The sequence below is a fragment of the Choloepus didactylus genome, chromosome 7, assembly GCF_015220235.1.
Source record: "Choloepus didactylus isolate mChoDid1 chromosome 7, mChoDid1.pri, whole genome shotgun sequence".
Lineage (NCBI taxonomy): Eukaryota > Metazoa > Chordata > Mammalia > Pilosa > Megalonychidae > Choloepus > Choloepus didactylus.
Genome location: NC_051313.1, coordinates 117240646 through 117261480, shown reverse-complemented (window position 1 = coordinate 117261480; position 20835 = coordinate 117240646). Strand labels below are relative to the sequence as shown.

General features: G+C 43.2%; 1 protein-coding gene across 2 annotated transcripts in view; it reads right to left on the bottom strand.

Annotated features, from left to right (window-relative positions):
* Positions 1-206: 206 nt before the first annotated feature.
* Positions 207-20835, bottom strand: part of ILRUN (inflammation and lipid regulator with UBA-like and NBR1-like domains) — a 116068-nt gene continuing 95439 nt past the window's right edge. Inside the window, exons 4-5 of one of the 2 annotated variants that reach the window (XM_037842663.1) lie at positions 18501-18829; positions 207-3484 (exon numbers count right to left, since the gene is read on the bottom strand). In XM_037842663.1, coding sequence (XP_037698591.1) covers positions 3449-3484; positions 18501-18829 — 365 coding nt within the window. In that variant the 3' untranslated portion in view covers positions 207-3448. The remainder of the gene's footprint in view (positions 3485-18500; positions 18830-20835) is intronic. The other variant, XM_037842664.1, reaches the window with a different exon arrangement.

Genomic DNA, 20835 nt, shown 5'->3' with positions numbered 1-20835 from the left:
CTTCCTGTACCTGTACTACATGCTTCACGAAAAAGAGTCCAAGAAATGCTTGCTAGATGATCAACACTAACTCAACTGGTATTTCTCGTGTGCTGAGGATAGAGTGCAGAGACTCACAGACCAAAACTGCACATCACAGAACCACTCTGGGGCCAAGCAGGTATACAGAGAGTTCAAGGGCACAATAAAACTCACTGACACATATGTAAAGGGTTTTTTTGTGTGTGTGTTAATTTAATCATACAAATATTCATTTACACAGTAAGGAAAGACCTCCTCATCTTCATCTCCCCCCAGGCACCATAAGGCCCCACAACAAACACCCACCCAGCTCACTTGCTACACACACCAGGTGGAGGGGGCAGCCATTCACCCAAGGACACAAAGGGAAGGCAAGGCTAGGCAGAGTGGGGTGGGGAATCAGTTGACATTTCTGAGCCCTGGCAACCCCACCATCTTCTTGTGCTGGAGCTCAGATCGAATTTGGGGAGGTGTTTATTCTCATGCCCACTTCTCACCTTGGCCACCCTCAGCCACACCAGCTGTCCTGGTGAAGTTCTCTCCAAGCTGGAAGAATCTTCAATAGGCTTAGGGTTACAGTGTTCCTTGCTGGGGGAGAAGGGTGAGTGTTTTTTTGTAGAAAAATGCCCCAAATTCAACTGTTTCCACAGCAAAAAGAAAAAGGCATGCACACGTGCACACACATACACACAACTCACTCCATGCGCATGGATAAGTTCTTCCCAAGCCTGAGCCCCTCTGCCTCCCCAACTAAGCTCAGGCCCCTAGGGATGGTGCCTACCACACCTCCTGGGTGCCAGACCCTAGTGGTCCTGCCCAGAGGCAGCCTGCTACTTGGTGAAGATTCCAAGAGGAGCAGGGATTACTGGGGCTAAGGGTAGCTTCTATGCAGGGGAGGGAGTGAGGGACTCCAAGCACTGCTCAGAACCGATACCAGTGAGGGGAGGCAGAATGAATGGTATTCTGAGACCCTCCTCACCCAGGGAAGCCATGGACCCACTCTGCCCCCAATCCAAGGCTTGTACTTGTTCTGGCTCTCTGCAAGGAGCTCACCCCCTTCAAGGATGTGCACTGAAATGGTTTGTTCTTGGGAGGAAAGCAAAGGCGTTCAGGACATTTAATTGGCCAAGTGGAGTTGCCTACCAGCAAGAGAAGGAGCAGGATGACTCTGGCAGGACCAGGTTCACTGACAGTGTCCTGTGAAAGCCCTGCTCAATCAGGGTAGGCAGCCCCTCCTGGGAAACTGGGAAAGAGTGCCAAATGTAGGGCAGATGAGGAAATTAGAAAACTGGAGAATAAGAAACCTCCCATGATCCTGCCAGGGGTAGCTGGGGGTATGCTACTGTGAAGGTCTATCAAGTGAGAAGGAATGGCTGGGTATGCATGGGCTCCAGGGTGCCAGTGTCCCAGGAGGCTGGCACCAACAGCAGCAGCAGTCTGGGCCTAATACGGCCCTCAGACAAAAGCCATACTGAGCCCTGTGGTCTGGACACCTGGCAGGGGCTTCCCTCTGTTGGTAATGGGGCTCTCGCCTTGTGCATAGAAAATGGGTGCTCCAGGGTAAACCCTGGTCCAGCCCCAGACCCAACTGCACCCCCTGCTAAGCAGGATGGCTCCATCCTCTCTAGGACTTCTTCAGTGGACCAAAGTATATTCCTCCCCTTTATTTCTGGGGAGTTGAGGAGAGGAAGGTGAAATCTCATACAAGCTTTTCTCCCACAATCAAGCTTTAAAAAACAACACTCTCAGAAAAGGATGAGGAGGAATAAACAACACACATTTTTGGAACTCAGACACCAAGACAGACACAGGCAGGCAGACCCTCACCCACACCCAGGCTATATCACCCCTTGCAGCCGCTCATCACCTGGTCTCCCTGGCTCATACCCCCAGGGTGGGTTGGGGTGTAGTAACAGGCAGACGACCCTGCAACCGCACCCTAGATCCACACTCCTGGCTCCCTTAAATCCCCGGCTATCAAATCAACTAAGACTCAAGGGAAGGAGGGGGTGAGAAGAGAAGAGGGACTTTGCATATTCTTTTATCTTTGGCAGACAGCTGTTCTAGCCAGGTTCAAGCTTCCCATGGAGATATCCACGTCTTAACCTGTTTGGAATCTACAGGATTCCTGCACAAGTGGGCAATCGGCCAATCAGCCTCTGCTCTGACTGGACTGCCCTTTGCCCACCATCCCATCAATACTAGGCCCCTTGCTCAGGGCAGGGGTTTCCTCTCATTTCCATCTAAACGTGGTCTCCAAGATCAAGCAGTCACCGACCCGTAGCCCTTCCCCATGGCAAATTCCCAGTTTTGGGCTGTATTTTCATTCAGTAATAGCTAAGCCTCCATAACAGGCTGTGAAAAACACCACAAAGGACAATGGGAGGGAAACAAACAAAGGGGAGTTGTATGACAACAGAGAAGCACATGACACCTTCACACTTGCCTGCTGCACACTTGGTGAAATGCACCAACACCCGCGTGTGTGCATGTGGTGCATGCACACATACCCCTACACAGAGGCACTGTTTCTAGAGCAAATGGGGAACCACTTGATGAAGATGAAGACTCCAAAACAGCAGTAAGTATGATGTGGCATTTCTCTCCGCCAAGAGAAACATGGAAGAAAAGCAATTTGGATTGCTATGAGTGTGCACAGAAGAACACCTCTCAGCCTCATGAACTCCCATGTCGCCTGATATCTGTCCTCAAGGCTTCCTCTGCTGGCCACAGGGAAGTTTGGTCTTCAGAGAGGTTCTGATGGTAGCAAGCCACAGGGTTGATGAATACAAATGTCAACAGTGTAAATCAACAGGAGATAAAAAAGAAAAGAGGAGGGCTGATGCCATTAAAAACAAATGGGGTCAGGGACTTCTTGAGTCATGTGGTATGGCAGATGACTCTTGTAGCACTGACCCACAGAGTCCCCAAACATGCCACGCTAGCTTTTAACCTGAATCGCTTCCAGAGCAAGCAGCTAGTCTATAAAGAGTAAATTATCCCTTATTAAAAAAAAAAAAAGTGGGGAAAGAAGGAAAAAAAATTAACATGTGCTCAAAACTACAACCTCTCTGAAGGCAAAATAATTTTTGTTTAAAAAGATGGCTTTTTTCCCCCATTAAAAATTTTTTTTTCCCTTCCCAAGTGACCTAATGACCATTAGACTGGTGCCCTAATAAACAAAACCCAAGGTGGCTGCATGGATTTCTTCTTGGTAGCCTCAACACCATTCCTGCGATTCAGCATTCACACATGCATACTGAGTTTACTCAAAACTAGTCTGTTCTGCTTCTTCCTCTTCTTGCGGGATGGGGGGTCAGAGCCAGGGGTCCATGCCGGCGTGGTGTGCAATCCAGAGGAACCCCTTGCCCTCCCCCCCACCAAAGTCAGGCCTTCTGTCTTTTGTTTTCTTCTTGCTGAGACCCGTTTAAGACTGGCCGAAGGGGTAAGGCCCGTGGAGCCCCTGGAAGAGAGTGAAGACAGTCAGTGATGCAGACATAGCATGTGCAGCTTGACAACCAAATCAAGAGAAAGACACTATGGTTCCCAGAGAGCCAGAAGGAAGCCCTATGCACAGACAAAGCTGGAGGGTTGCCCTTGCCATGACAAAACTTCAGGGAGGCCAAACATCAGTCTATTTCAAGTTGCTAAGTGTTCTCACAGAACACGACGCCATCCGAAGACAAGGGAGTCAGGGGAGCTACCCCTCATCTTTCAACTTCTCAATCAGTCAGTGCCAACTTTCCTCCACCCAGGTCACAAAGTCTTCCATCTTCCTGCTTGACAGCACTGTCTCAATACCTCTGTTCTCAAAGGTCCTTGTACACCACTTCCTGCCCTGTCACTTCAGATGCAGGTTACTGCTAGCTAAGGACACTTTTCTCAACAGCAACAGAAACAGTGAATGTCTACTTGGCCAGGTCAGGCACGGTGCTAGGACCTTTACGGACACTGTCCTCAATGCACATCTCAACCCTAAATCAAGTGAGAATTAGTATGCCCGTTTTACTGATGAGGAAAGCAACACTAGAGGTTGAGATTTATTCAAGGTCACATAGGAAGGGGCAGAACCGACATTCAAACCCAGGTGTGACTGACTATAGTGTTCTTTGTCCTCCCCACACTGTTCTTCCCAGAGACATACATCTCTCCTTTGCCATATGATGATAAAGCTTATTTCAAATTCCCAAAGAAAGCATTTTCTATGCTGCTTAGCTGGTGGAAGAAGCGTCACAGTCCCACTGTGCCCTCACAGTAAGAATGAGACAGCAAGATGTGCCAACACCAAAAGCAGCTTCATGAATATGTGCTCCCTCTACCCTGTCCTCCCTCCTTCCTGCCGAGTGTCCTTGGAATGCACCAGCCTCACCAGGGTCCTACAACCCAAACTGGCCCAAAAGCAGCAGAGTCCATGAACCAAAGAGACCAAATGGGCAAGAGGACAGGCACCTCAACCACAACCAGGACAAATGACCACAGGAGGCTTCTTGATGCTCAACACAACTCCTGAATCTAGACACAACTCAGGGAGGGAAGCACAAGAATGACTGAGGTTATATTTTCCATTAGTTAATGGAATGTGGAGAGAATTAGATTTTTCAAAATGATACATCTTTGAGAAGAAATAAAAGTGCTTGGTTGCAGGGCCACCAGTGATCAGAATCCCTTTTCAGTATGACTCTGTTTTGTTCACTTGCCATCTCCCCAGCACCTAGGATGGTGTCTGGCCCTTGGTAGGTGGCCAATAAATATTTGTTGAATTAATAACTGAAGGATCTCAGACTATTGCCTGGAGTGCCAGAGTCCCACTAAGTCAGAGGAATACTGGCCTTTCCGAAACCAAGCAGAGAAAAAAATTTTTTTAAATAGCTGCTCAGGCCTGAGGACACAAGTGTCTGGGCCATGACATCCATGTGGTCACAGCCTCCCAGGCTCTGGGAGAGGCTTGGCTCCTCAAGAGGTGGTCAGCTGGAAATGTACAACTCTTACAATTTCCAATGCAGTAGGATGCAGGGTGTCAGAACTGGGAGAAGGAGATCTCTCCAGATTTAAGGTTCTAGGAGTTGACAAAAAAACTGCCTGACTCAGGAGGCTGAAAAGTACTCTGCTTAGGCCAGAGGTCAAAGCTGCCAAGAATGGGAAAAAAAGAATAAAGTTTCTACAGTTTTTTCAGTGGACAGCACGGAAACTACTTGTTTTTTCCATATAAAGCCTTGAAAGGCTGGAAGTACATCTCAAGCTACTTGATTATATCACTGAACCAAAATTCCTGAAGAGATGAATTTGGGGGACGGGCAGGGCAATACTGATGGAGCTATGTGCCAGGTGCTGCCGTAAGCCCTTTAACAGGTTCTCTTTAATCCTCACAAAGACCACTGATTTAAGTATGATCTCCAAGCTCAAAGAGGCATCCTGATTAGGCACAGTGCTAGTGAGTATAGCAGCTGGTGTTCAAAGTGCCAAAATGCCATATGCCTGCAAAGCCCCTGAGCCAACCATGTTTGCAGCAGGAGTTAAGTTGAGGCTGCAACCATCTCAGCAGCCATGCACCCACCCCTACAATCCAGTGTGGCCCGGGGTAAAAATGGCTCCTTTTTACTGTGGAGCCTGGTAGGAGGGTCACACATACCCAGAAGTGCAAAGTAAAGCAGCTTAAAACAAGCTGCTCCGACTCAGTATTTCTTAACCACATTCATTCATCCATAACGACCCAAGAAAAGCAATAAAGGTTTAGACTCCTTTAAGATTTAGAACTATTACAGTGCTCAAAGATCTCTGTGCAAGAAAAAATGCACAAAGAATCCAACCCCCAAAAGCATTTGTTTCCTATGAAGTAATTTCTACTTTACCCTAAATTTAATGTCTTTCCAGTCCAAAGCTCCACACACTTCACGTGGGCCTCTATAAAGCAAGTACTGGACCTTGCAACTTGCCTGGAATGTTTGGAGACAGGAGTTCATGACTTTGTCAAGGAGCTGTCATGCATTCCCATTTTACAGATTTAAAAACTTGGGTCACAGACAGTTGGCAAAGAGAGGAATAAAGACAAGCATTTTCAGATTCCCATCTCAGTGCTCCAGCCCTCAGCCCATTCAGTATGGTGTTTGGAGCTAAGATTATGGAATTACTGATCTTCTACTTACTGACTGAAGTTCCTTGCCTTTGTGAAAGAAAAATGCCACCTAATTCCTTTTTACCCAGAGAATGAATGATATATTAGAGTTGATGTTTAATCGGTGCAGAAAGGTGACTTGTGGCACCTCAATTTTCCTCTGTCCCCTTTTCTCCCCCCACCTCCAGACACATACAATTAACTACTCAAGGAAGAGAGAGGGAGCCAATTCTATTTTGAAACAACTTTATGATCTGGACTCTGCACATGCAGGATTATAGGTGTCACAAGTGGATCACAGAACACATGCAATGCAACACCCAGTTGCAGAGGAAAAGCCTGGCAGAGATTCCAAGAACAGTTTGTCCAGGCACCTTAGCCTGGAGGCCAAGAGGGATGGAGGTACATTTGAGATGGGAGGCCATCCACATTTCAGGTTCCACTAGAGTTCCAAGGCCTGGCATAACAGGTTCTGGTGGCCAACAGCCCCAACCCCAGCCTAAAAGGAGGGTTTGGCAATTAGGATGTTGATTTTCTTCTGGGGTCTAACAATTTTCCAAATATTTTATCTGTAGGAAAAGCAAATGCCAAATATTTTACCTAACCTGGCATCACAACATCTTTCCTGCAACAGTTATGCTACTACTAATAAGGAAGACAGACCAAGATGCATCAGATGGTACCAAGACCGCTGATTTAGACCTTGGACCTAAGAAAAACTGAAGCCATCAGCACAATCACAAAACTCCCAGTGAATTTGATGCAGAAAGCCACCCCTCACAGAGGCTACGAGGAGTTATTGCCTCTACTGGGGACTAACAGCAAGGCTGGATTACCCTTGCTAATCAAGGATATGGATGGTCAAAACTAGAAAAGAACTCCTGCCTTTGGCTCCAGGTCTAAAGGTCCATTCCCCAGGACCTACCCAACTTGCAATGTAATGGGTTTTCAAAGGCTGCACTCCTTGGAGTGGTGCCTCACCTGCTTAGGGACAAGAAATGGTTCCCGGAGGAGAGACAGCCCTCAGTTCCAATTTGGTTATCATTATCTTATCTGAGTGTGTGCCTGCAATTTATTAGAGTTCTTCTACAATTATTCGCAAATCATAATAATCTTTCCAAAAAGGGTATTAAAAATTATCACTGAGAGAAATCATTAACTGTATGCCAAAATACCAAGGAACTAGTCCTGTTTCAGCTAGAATTTTTTTAACAGTTTATTCACCCATTTTCAACACAGTATAAAAGTACAGTGCTATCAGGCTACCCTTGTATGAGGGTAGAATCTGTTACTGCCAATTATTTGTGCCTTGTACACAGTAGATTCAAATATCAGTTATATGAATGAACTGTGGAATACACCTGCACTGGTGAGCCAGCTCTGTTTTTTAACCTTCCAGGAAAAAAGGCGGCGGCAGAAATTCCTAATTAAACAAGGATGTCTTACTGTGGGCTTTGGGGTTACTCCTTTTCTATATGAAAACTTCTTTGTTTAGATAAACCACCACAACATGGAAACTTGCACACACCTGTCTTTATTTTGTTTTTATTTGTGATTTGATTTAAATAAATAAAAAGGTTCACACAGGTTAATAAAAAGACAGGAACTTTTGCTGCATGGCTGCGAAATAACACGCTCTCCCAGTGTATACTGATGGCAGCATCAGATAACACCACGAGGGCCCTCCTCCTTCTCCTCATTTCCTGGGCCAGTCCCGGTCAGCACCTCGCCCGCCTAGTGCTCCTTTTGTATCACTTATGTACACTGAATGCAAACACAGAAGAATACACAGGGTTTAGTACTAAATTCTTTCCTGATCCTGAACTGCAAACACGGTGTGGTGAGGTCCTGCTCCCAGGGCTGGCTTTGCTGGCAAGGGCCTGAGACTGACCAAGCCTTCATCAAACCTGTTAGTCTCTCGTCAACTAAAAATAGTCTGTAGTGGAGTAACAGGCAGGGCAATGAGGACTCTCTCAGGAATACTTGACCCAGGGCCGCCTGCTTGACAACCACTGATAGCTCAAGGAGGTGGCACAAGGAGGGCCACTTCAGCATAAGGGGAAATTTTGCAGATGTCTTAACACTGGTGCTAATGCCGCTTTCATGTGCATTCCCCCCAAGTTCAAAGATGCTTTCAGTGCATTGGCCGAGGACAAGTACAGAAGCAGCTGAAGAAAATAAACCTAGTCTTATGCATGAGGGTTGATCACAGGGCAGGCTCAATTCACAAGCCTTTTGGTTGTGCCAAAAGTGTGCTTGACTCCGTTTTAAGTGTGCCTCTGTAAAACCATCTTTAATACTTACCTTTATAAAACAGTTTTTCTGCTATTCTACAAGTCCTGCTGGGGACCTTCTCATCCATCCATCCATCCTCTCTCCTTCCAGTCACCTACCTAACCCTTCATCAGCCATTCATCTATCTTCCTCCTTTTTTCCCTCCCCTCTCCCTTCTCTCCCTTTCTCCATTGTTCCTCCACTATCCATCCTTCCGTCCATTCAAAGCTCCCAAAGGCAATGCTCAGCACCTTCACTTACCTATTTACCTACTTATAAATTGAAAAAATCACCAACAAGAATAAAATTCAAACATAATTGTAAATGAAAACACATTATTTAAAGTTCTACAAGGTATGAAGGATCCCAGCTGATTTCAACTTCCCCTTTCAGGAAACACTTCAGAAAAAGCTATTAGCTATTTGGAATTCTAGCCCCCAAAGACCTTGTTTGCTAAAATCTAGGGGTATGCTTCTCAAGGAGAGAATCTTATCCAAGTTCCTAGTCATGTAGGCCACATGTAGTCAACTTCTGCTGCAAGGTAGGGGTTCTGCTAAGGCATAGGGGGAAGCTGCTGGTCCTACTTCCCCTCAGAATATCCATTCAAGCTCCTGTAACCTTAACTATTCTTTGCTCTCATGCCATTGCCTCCCACCTACAATTAATTCACACAGGTTATCACCCCCCAAATAGCTGGCTAATTGAGGGAGGAGAATAAACTGTTTCTCCCTGGTTCCTTTCAACCATATTTGGTTTCAATGTGCCACTCTCCTGCTCAAAAGCATTGTTGGCACTTATTTCTTGTCACATTAAATGTGAATTCTCCTTTGTTTGGCTTTCAAAGGTCTTCCTCTGAAATTTGTCTCACCTTCTTTAAGCACATTCCACTCACCATAGTCAGGGCGGTCAGTGTTCTGTGAATATACCTGGCATGTGGTTGCCTCTGGTCCTTCCTGCACATGGTTCCTTTGCCTGCCAATTCAGTTTGAATCCATCATCTACCAAGGTATCACTTCGGCTACTCCAAACCTCACCGCTTTTCTTTCCTCCAAACTCTTATAACCACTAAAATCTCATCTGGAACTCAACGTACCCCATCTTTACTGAGTTCTCATTCTCCCCTATGAGCCAGTCAGTGTCACATCTATGGAATCAGATAGTAAATTCTTTGAAGATAGGGATTAGCAAAGGCTGAACACCCAGGAAGCCTCAGTCATGGCTGCTGATTAATATCAAAGCTACCTCTGTATAAAGCAAACAGTTTTAACTGACCCTTGGGCAATGAAATCACAGCAAAAAGCCCAAGATCCTCAAGCTTTTGCAGGGTACATCCACAGCTTTGGAAAGGTCCCACTTTTAAGGAGAGCTCTAAGGAAGCCCACATTTTCCCCCTGAGGTACAGCAGCCTTTGATCTTCATTCTGCATCAGATCCTGCTAGAGCAGTTACAACAGAATTAGTGGAGAACAAGTAATTTAAAGCTTGAGTTTTGTCATCTATACCAGGAGACAAATTCTCATACTTCTGAATCACACTTAATTTTATTAATATTGTTTTATTTGGAAACTTTCATCAGAAATTAAAATGCTAAATTCAGAATATGGGAAGATAATGTGTCCTTTCAACCAGAACAAGATATACTAGCAATCATGGGAGCACTAGCTCCATTTCAGCTACAAGACTGCCCAGCATCAGAGCAGCCTAGAACAATGCTCAGAGCCCCAAAGCAAATAAAATGGAGATGGACAGCTTTGAAGCTGTTGAGGTTCAAAAGGGAGAGCTCCTGGAGATACTTTTTATTCTCAGTTAGACAACAAAAGACATTTTCTAAGGCCAATAGTGTTTGCTTAATTTATCTGTAAAATGCATAAAAAATCCATGCCAAGGCAAACACCAGCAAAGGTGGTAAAATTTTACTGGCTTTTGGGCTTTAAAAAAAAAAAATCTTCTTAATTTCATTAAACCCAGAGATTCCTAGCAAACCCCTGCTGGTACAGAATGTGCTAATCTGCCTGCAAACTGGGACAGGTTCCTCAGTTGCCCTGTGTTGCTTCCTCCTCGGCCACAAATTCTTTTGTAGCTCCTGAGGGATGAATGAGGAGGCTGATATTAAGCGTATAAGCTACCTTCAGAGAACAGTCAATAAATTTCTCTTCTGCCAGTAAAGCAAACCTCATCAAACCTCATCAAATCGGGTCCCTGGGTTCCAGTTCATGGTCCATCCCCGATTTGCTGTGTGAATGAGAGCAAGTCTCTTAACTTCCCTATTATTTTGTCAAATGAGGATTATAACTACAAAAGTCACAAGAGTGTTGTGAATTAAGGATAAGAATAATTACATAAGAGTGTTTCAGAACAGTATGAAGTCGTTTATATGTTAGACAGATATTTAAGCTCAATCCTTGGACCTCTTCTCTACCTATAATAGTGGTTCTCAACTGGAGGCAAAAAATTTTGTCCCCCGGGAGAAATCTGGCAATGCCTGGAGATATTCTGGGGTGTTAAAACTGGAGGGGTGGGGTGCTACTGGCATCTAGTGGGTAGAGGCCAGGGATCCTGCTAAACATCCTATAATGCTCAGGATAGCCACCCACAATAAGGAATTACCTGGCCCAAAATGTCAACAGTGTAGAGGATGAGAAACCTTGTTCTATACTCATCACTTAGTGGATTGCACCAAGTCTCACATCATTAATTACCATCTACGTGACATGACTCTCAAACTTTTATCTCCACCTAGACTCTAAGTCCAACCTGGAGATCCAACAAATTACTTGACATCTCCATTTGGATGTTTGCAGAAATTTCCAGTGTACCCAATATGGAACCCCTGATTTCTCCCCAACCTCTATCATAGCCTTTCTCTTCTCCACTGATGGCAACTCCATCTCTTGAAGTGCTTAGGCCAAAAATCTTGGTGTCACCCTTAACATGACTCTCCTCTCTCTCTCTGTCACACACACAGAAACACAGACACACACACACACACCCTTCAATCCATTAGCAAATACTGTTAGCTTTAGCTAACAAAACACTGATGACTTCTCCCTACCTCCATTGCCACCACCCTGGTCCAAACCACTCTCTCTCCCTTTGCCTGGATGGCCATACCAAGTTCCCTATTGGTACTCCTGCTTCTACCCTCGCCCTGTATGCTCCACACAGGAACCAGAGCAATCCTTTTACAACATTAATTCAGACCACATCACCCCTCTGCTCAAAACCTTTTAATGATTCCCTTTTTCTCTCAGAGTAAGACCCAAAACTTTTAAGGCCTTCACGATCTGGTTTCCATCCTCTGACTTCATCTCCTTCTACTCTTCTCTTCTATCACTCTCACTGGCCTTCTTGCTATTCCTTGAACACAACAGACCAGGGCTTGCACTGGCTATCTCTCTGCCTAAAATATTCTTTCTCCAGACAGCCTTTGCAGAAACAAAATCTGACTTTAAAGGGATAGTAAGACAGTCCCTCAGTATATTCCAGTTCTAAAATACTATGTTCAAAGGGAGATTTTAAAATTCATTCCAGAAATATAAAACTGTATATCTTTCGGCCACAATCAAGGGATATAGACGGGTTTTATAACGTCAAGAGGCACAGATGATGCTGCCACAAAAGTGAATTAATGGAAATGCTGATGCCATCAAAAACCTAAACCCAAGTAACTATGAAGGTTTCTGGGGAATCTTTTCCTTTCCTGGAGATTAGAGAGAAAGGCTGATTCCTCTAATTTAATAGCTTGTGTGCCGGTTTGAATGCATTTTGTCCCCCAAACGCCATTATCTTTGATGTAGTCTTGTGGGACAGACTTTTGGTGCTGATTAGATTTGCTTGGAATGTGCCCCACCCAGCTGTGGTTGGTGACTCTGGTGGGATACTCCCATGGAGGTGTGGCCCTGCCCATTCAGGGTGGGCCTTGGTCAGGGGAGCCATATAAACGTGCTGACTCAAAGAGACTGAACGGAGTGCAGCTGTGAGTGACATTTTGAAGAGGAGCAAGCTTGCTAGAGAGGAACGCCATTCTGAAACCAGAACTTTGGAGCAGAAGCCAGCCACGTGCCTTCCCAGCTAACAGAGGTTTTCCGGACGCCATTGGCCATCCTCCAGTGAAGGTACCTGATTACTGATGTTACCTTGGACACTTTATGGCCTTAAGACTGTAACTGTGTAGCCAAATGAACCCCCTTTTTATAAAAGCTAATCCATCTCTGGTGTTTTGCATTCTGCAGCATTAGCAAACTAGAACAGCTTGGGTGAGAGGGGGTTTAGTAGTAGAGAAGTTACATAATATTTGGCTACTAATCGGCTTGATCATCACTTGAAATGTGGCAGTATACATACAATGCAGACCCTCCCTAGCAATAGTTGTTAGTTACATCTAATAATCAAAATAGGCACTTGAACACTAATTGTAATTGGGAAGCAACGTAGGGCAATGTTAAGAGAGCAGGCTCAGGAGTCATTCTGCTTTTGTTCACATCCTGGTTTTACCCCCTTCTAGCTGCACGACCTTGAGCAAGTCATTTAATCTGTGTACCTCAAGAAGTCTCAGCAACTGTCAAATAGGGATAATATTAGTAAGTAAATATCATGGGTGATGCAGAATTAATGAGGTAATGCATGTGTCAAGCACTGAGCCTGCTGCCTGTAGGGTACAAAAACTGGGGGTTGGAAGGCATGTGGAGACAACTGATGTTTCTTACAACAAACTTTATAGACTTATTTGGCTCCTGAAACTATGTACATTCACAATTTTAATAAAATCATATTTAAAAAGTCCTCAGCACAGTGCCTGGCACATAGTATGTGCTCAATAAATGAAAGTTTTACCACTCTGATTACTGCACTTTCACTTGCCTCTGCCTGGGAGTAATGTACTTTTGCTATCTGTCCCTTGCTAGATAACAAAGTTGGATAAAATATCAACTGATACAAGTTTTCCTTAGGCAGGTTCCTTCCAGGTTCTCTTTGAGCTCCCTGTCATGGAAAGGGACTGCATCTGAGAACAAAGACTCTGAGGTTTTGTGACAGTGGAAAGATTATATTGGTGCCCTCTAAGGCCTCACATAACCATTAGCTAGGCTGAGGACATCAACCACCTGCCTTCTGGCAAAATTCAGTGCCCTGTGACCTGGGCAATTGTTGGGCCCAATTCCACTAAGTCACCCCAAATCCTTCATCATTATGTTAAATTTGTTGGTCACTTCAAAGAAGATATTAAGATCTACAAGCCACGATTATCTTCAGGACAACACAGCAAAAGATTTGCCTTTCCCAAATCTTCTCTGCTCCTCCTACTACAATTTCTGAACTCCCACATGAATGGAGAGAAAAATAACTTTTTCATGCCTTAATTAACATAGAAGCAGTGGGTTAGACGTCAGTTGATTGAGGGTGTCTAAAAGAGACTGACTCCTGCTTCAGCTCCAATATGCAGTAAAGGGTGGCTGTCAGAGAGGGTGCATGTGGAAGAGGAGCAGGTGGGAATGTGGGCTGGCAGGGCAGATGGCACTCAGCAGTGGCTGCTGCTGGAGGAGCATGATGAACCTCCCCACAAAGATAATAACAAGTTTCTTCTTCTGAACCAGCACTTGGTGGAAGTAATAACAGTGGCTCAGTCTCTAGCTCAGTTTAAAGGAGGAGTGCATGACATACACCAGCCCCAAACATTTTTTTTTTTTTAAATGAGGACAACACAATAAGAACTATAGTCCAAGTAACAAAATAAATGCATTTGGGGACTTACTCCCTCATGTAAGTTATTACTAATCTTTTAGTGAAAGGAAATGAAGCATTTGGCTTCCTGAAGAAAAGCCTCTTGGTTTTTGCCACATTCTTATTTCCAGCTCTCCTGGATCAGGCCATTTGGTGGCTTTTTGTTCTGTAAAAGGGCTTCCTTAGAAAACATTTATTCCAAAATTGAGAGATTAAAGAAATTACTGGCAAATAAGAAAAAGAAGTATCTAATTTTAATAAGACTTTTTTTCTCCTTCCACACCTCTGTAAATTGTTTTCCACTACTCTCACAATGTCCAAATAGAAGCCATCGTGGTCTCCAGAGATGAGTCAGAACGCTCGAAATGATTGCAAGATTAGCCTTGAATCAACAGAGTGCGCATCTATCCTGCTGTAACTGTATTTGTCTTATAGAGGTTCCTGAGCTAATCACATAAACAGGGTTAATTAAAACAGTTTCTAACCTTCACCAAATACTTGATCTGACTGTTCACCTGGGACAGGTCAGTCACAACTGAGCTGACAATGAGGCCAGCCAATTTCCAACAAAAGCAAGGAGCCAGATTTATGAATCTTTGGAGAGGTCAGCATATACTTTCTTTTCTGACTCCCTCTGACAGCTCTCACACAGGGAGGGGCCAGGCCCTCTGGGTTGTGGGATGAGGCTAGGGCAGGCATTCCCACCCAGGGTTTCCCCCCCAGGCATGGAGCACTGAGCCTAGAGAGCTTATGATTATTTAAGAGAGGCTGGGGAGGAGCTCCAGGGGCATCCAGTTCCTGGAACTGACAGATGTGCCATTATGTTGACACATGCACCCAACCCTCTTAGAGTAGGTGCATGAAGCAATCTTTTTATTTCATCCTACCAACCTTACCAAGTTAAACTGTAACCATGGAGGCAGCAGGAAACTATACCTGCCTACTAAAACTGTGGTCATGGGCTTCCAAGAGCATCATGTTCTTTCCAGTCTTGATGGCAGGGAGGGAATTTCTTCAGAGTAAATCAAATCTATTGCCAGCTTGGTCATCCCTGACTCCTGTGCATCAAGTACACCTCCTACCCATCCAATAAAGACGGCACCAAGGATCAACCGAAAACACTTGCCCCAACTCCAGAGTCCCAGGGATCTCTTTCCTCTTTTCCACTCATTCATAACTGAAGGGTGCTATTTATTATAAACACCACATAGTTTGTGTACTCTGAGAGTTAAAAAAAAATAGTTTTATTTTTGTCAACCAAGAAAAGTGGTCAAAACTTGAAAGACTAAGCAAACAGAGAACTCTTCAAATAGAAGATGCCACAGGCACTCAAATTTTACATTAGAGCTGCCTTTCTTATTTCAACTCTGACTCTTTAAAAGACTTGATGATACAGTTCATGCTTTCGCTCAGTGCAGCCCAACAGGAGGATCTAGAGAAAGCCCAGGTTCACCTACCAGGAAAAAATTTTAGTTAACGTGGCACCTGGATTTGCATTTCATCTCTGCCTCTCACTAATTATGTGATGCTGGGCAAGTTACTTTGCTCCTCAGAGCTTTTTTTTTCTTTATCTGAAAACAAGATGATACATGTAAAGTACTTGGCAGCATGCCTGGCACATAGTAAGAATTAAAAAACCCAATCTCATTACTTTTTCAAGTACACTTTAAAACCTCGAGCATGTCTGTCTTTAAAAATAAATAAATCATATATCCTCAAGCCAAATATAAATGTTTAGGATCTCTCTGCTTTTAAATCTTGCCTTGAGCAAAGATTTAAAATAAATGTCTACTTGTATTCATTTAAGGGTCGTCTCAATTCTTTTTCAAAAGCCATTTGTAATTTTTTCATTCTCTGCTCCCCAAAGGAACACACATAACCAAATGAATCAATTTCCCACTGCCCATTACCCACCTCCAGACCACACATCCCTTCTCATTTTCCCCCCAGCACTTCTCTATATCACTGCCCTTCCGAAACTTATCCATCCTTTGAAAAGCCCTTTCCAACACCATCTCCACTTCATCTCTGTCTTTTCTAACTCTTATTGTACTCCCCAGCCATTACACGCAAATCAAACATTTCACTGTACTGCTTTCTCTACTGATCAACCTCATACATTACCTTTTACTGAATTGTTCTCTAATTGCTTTATGCATATTTCATCTCCCCTACTGACTATACACTCTTAATAGGTGGGAATCACATCTTTTACTTCTCTTGAGTCTCGCAGTGTAAGATGTACATAGCTCTAAACAGTACATAAATGTGTTAAATAAATACTGATGGCTGTCTATACCTATTGCATTCCTAAGGAGTTGTAAGAGGTGGAGGTGACTCAACTTTAGCCAGAGATGCTCTCAGAGAACTTGCTGGATGCTCATATAAAGGTTTTCTGAATCACATTCTGTTTAGCTTAAGAAAATACGGAAGCTCCCATTTCTCTTTGGGATCTAAGTTTCATATACATAATGCATTATAACCAATAGTTTATCTTCTTGGGTATTTTGTCCAATGAGAAACTTTTCTCTAGAGTTCTTAAAAAAGCTACTTCTGAATGATTCTACAAGGTTTATGAAAACAATTCAGGTAACATACCATGAGTTAATTAACTTCAAGAAATACCTCAATAGTCTCACCATAACCCAGCCCTTCCAAAAGTCCTAGTAGGATGTCAGTCTTAGGCTGGCAGAGAATGATGCCCTAACAATACCCAGAGCAATCATCACAGGATTTGTTAAAAGGCATAAGCCCCAAAGGAGAGGAAAACAACTAAAGGGTTCACAACTCAGTGGGGGGTGTACAGCACCCAGGCCAGGAACACCAGCACTCTCCTAAGACTATAATAAAGCTGGGCCAGGTAGCTCACAGTTAGGTGAACGGACTTCCATTATAGAAAAACTGGAGCTACCAGCTTTGTCTCCTCCAACTCTTTCCTTCCCATTAAACCCAAGTGCCTCAAGTTCTATTCTAACAGGGCAATTAGCTCTTGCTGAGCAGCAGGTTTAGCCTAGGGCCTGGCTCACTTACCATCTTGAACATCATACTCTGGAGGGTTAAATTTAAGGATGAAAAAACTGGAGGAATAGGAGCTTAGAGGAAATCTTTTATTAGAGTGTTAATATGTGAAAAGTCTTTGCTTAACTATATGCAATTTACTGCCTTGTCAATATACTTCTTTCGTATTCTGTAAAACTAACAAGATACTACACAATCCTTAGTAATGACCACCTAATCAACTAATAAATTAATCCTTTATTACACTACTGAATAAAAAAGTCTCTCTTATTAGACCATATGGAAAAAGAGGATTCACAAGCCAGGTTTCTTTTCTTAATCTGCCTCTTGACCTAAACCATTTATAAACCACTGGTCAGAAAAATACCATTCTTACAACAAAGCAACTTGTCCCTCAAACATCAACTTTATTTTTTTTAATTTTGGGGGTAAAGGCCAACATGATGCAAGGACAGACTTAACAGTTTATATTAGGTGGGATGCTGGGCCTAACATTGCAGCATTATTAATAAAGAAGGATGCACAGGAATGTTTACAGGGTCCTGCCACATGAACCACCTACCACAGTGAGCTCTCAACATCAGGGCTTTATTCAGCCAACCAAAAACCAACAACCAGGAACCATCACCAGCTTAGCAGAGTGTGGAAGACACTGTTTAATCAGCTAGCATAAATTAGCAAGCTAAAGGCGGCAAATACCTACAAGAGTATCTTGCAAAAATCAGAAAATTTAAAATAATGGTTAACTCAAAAAACAACTCTGTCATTCCTCTCATGTGACAAGTCAAAATATCACTTGGGCCACACTAGGTGGTGGGTAAGGAGGCCGTGGGCCATGAAAGACTGAGAAGACATGCAAAAAGGGTAAAGTGAAAGCCCAACAACACTACTTAAGATAAATCACTGAGCTTGTCTTTTTCCTCAAAAAACAAAACAAAACAAAACAAACAAACAAAAAACTAACCCAAACCAAAAACAACAAACTGCAAAGGTTTCTGGGTATTGTCACTCTAAGCTTAGTATACATTTACAGTGGAAGCATGGCTGCTATTATTCTGACTTACGTTTTGTGAATACTAAAGGTAAAGAACTTCTTTCAATGCCCAAACCAGGGCAGAGAGACAGAAGTAATTTATAAATGTGGATGAAACAACATCCATAGGACATGAAGAATTGGGGCTGAGGGGAGGGGAGAAGGGGTAGGTTTTTGAGTTGAAGCTATTGGCAGGAGAGTTGAGCAGTCTTAAAGAACCTCCTCCAGGGAGTAGCATTCTAGGCTTCTGGGTTTGCCATGAAGGGGTATCACAAATCCCAAGGCCCACCACCTACCCCTTCTCCTCTTCTCCGAGGGCACCTACCTTACTGTAAGTCACTACTGATAAGTTGTTTGAGTGACTGCTGGGGGACAGATTTACAGAGTTCTGTGAAAGTCTATTCTGATCTTGCTCGGTTTGGTCAGGAGCAGGAGCCCATGTGTTTTTGCTGATCGAGTCGAACCCGGAACCCCCAGGGTCTTTTAGGTTGTTTTCATCTGATTGTCGGTTCTTTTGGGGAGAGGCAAACGGGTTGAAGTTTCCTTCTACCTTGCGATGTGGCTGTGTGTTGAACTCCGTTTCAAAAGATGACAGCTGCTGCGTTACTCCTAAAAGTCCACCCACCTCCACACTGAGAATCACCCAGATGACATCTGAAACAGAAAGGCAATTCATGTCAATGCCAAGCATACCCTAGAAGTTCAAGCCAGCCACCACTAAGAACCCTAAATATCACCCAAACCATGGAAAGAAATGTGCTTCTACATGTTAGTTGTAAAAGCTCACTGATAAAGTGGTCCAGTACATTTGCATTGCATGTATTTCTAAGTTTTTGGTAAAGTCAAGGTATAACCTCAATAGATGCTGGCAGTGAGATCCATGAAACTCTACTCATAAAAAGCTTACTGACTGACTCTGACGCACATCATATTTGGAAATCATTACTATAGAAAACAATGATCAATAAACAGAAACCTTAAAGGTATTGTTCCCAGAATTAGCAGCTCCTTATGGGTTTTGCCTTTATTTTGCATGTGTTTTGGAAAACTCAGAGCAGGTTATAATTCTTTTTTTTTTCTTTTCAATTTAGTTTCACTGAGAGATATTCACATACCCTACAATCATCCACACTGTACAATCAATTGTTCACAGTACCATCATATAGTTGTGCATTGATCACCACAATGGAACATTTTCATTATATATAAATAAATAAGTAAATTAAGTAAATAAGCAAGTAAATAAATAAATAATACAAGACCACCCAAAACATCCTGCCCCCCATCACTCCCACTATCCATTTAATTTTTGTTCCATTTTTCTACTCATCTGTCCATACACTGGATAAAGGGAGTGTGAGCCACAATCACACAATCACATGTATAAGCTACATAGTTATACATTCATCTTCAAAAATCAAGGTTACTGGGTTGCATTTCAACAGTTTTAGGTACTTCCGTCCAGCTATTCTAATACACTAAAAACTAAAAAGGGATATCTATATAAAGCGTAAGAATAACCTTCAGAATGACCTCTTGAGTCCGTCTGAAATTTCTTAGCCACTGAAACTTTATTTTGTTTCCTCTTCCCCCTTTTGGTCAAGAAGACTTTCTCAATCCCAGGATGCCGGGTCCAGTCTCATCCCTGGGAGTCATGTCCCATGTAGGGAGGAGGGCAGTGAGTTTACCTGCTGAGTGGGCTTAGAGAGAGGCCACACCTGAGCAACAAAGAGGTTCTCTGAGGGAGAATTATAGGCATAATTGTAAGTAGGCTTAGCCTCTCCTTTATAGTAACAAGATTCATAAGGGCAAGCCCCAAAATCGAGGTTTTGGCCTTCTAAATGGTAGTTTCCAATGTTTATGAGAATATATCACTAATTTCCCAAGGTGGGGAAAGTTTAATATTTTCACATTTTTTCCCCAGTCCCAGTATGAATAAAAATACATTTTTATTCCCTACCCAAATTACTTTGGGAAACATCGGGGTCTCACACTAACCTGTACAAACCAACAAGATCTCACTCTCTATTCGAAGTTCCATGTAATTATGGTGTTTGAATGAACTGACCATACAAGTTAAATTATTTAGTGTGCTACAGAAAATATATATTTTGCACCAAATAAACATCTCTTCCTTTGGTCTGACACAGAAGTCAAAGTTTTAAAACACAGTCAATATTGTCCTTTACCCTTTAGTCTGATATGCCTTAATCCTAAGCAGATCCATTTCATTCACATCTCTAACTGAAGTCTGAATTCTTCTTCAGCTTTTTTAACAGTTGCAGTATGGGGTAATACTGACATTCATAACTTCCAAACTTTAGCTCTGAGTCTTAAGTGTCACACTGATACTCGAAGTTCCAGGGACCGCCCAGGTTATACACAAAGAGCTCAGCATCTCAGAATTCAGAGAATAACCATTACAACTCAGGAATAAATGTGACTGCTATAAGAGCTTACAATCTAGGGACCTTTACAATTAAGTCTTCCCGATAACCTGTGCTCTAAGATTCAATTCTCAGAATATGGAAATATTTGTCTGTATTAGTGAGGCATTATAATGTTTGTCTTTTTGTTTCTGGCTTATTTCACTCAACATGCTGTCCTCAAGATCCATTCACCTAGTTGCATGCCTCAGCAGGCATAACTTCAGTCAAAAA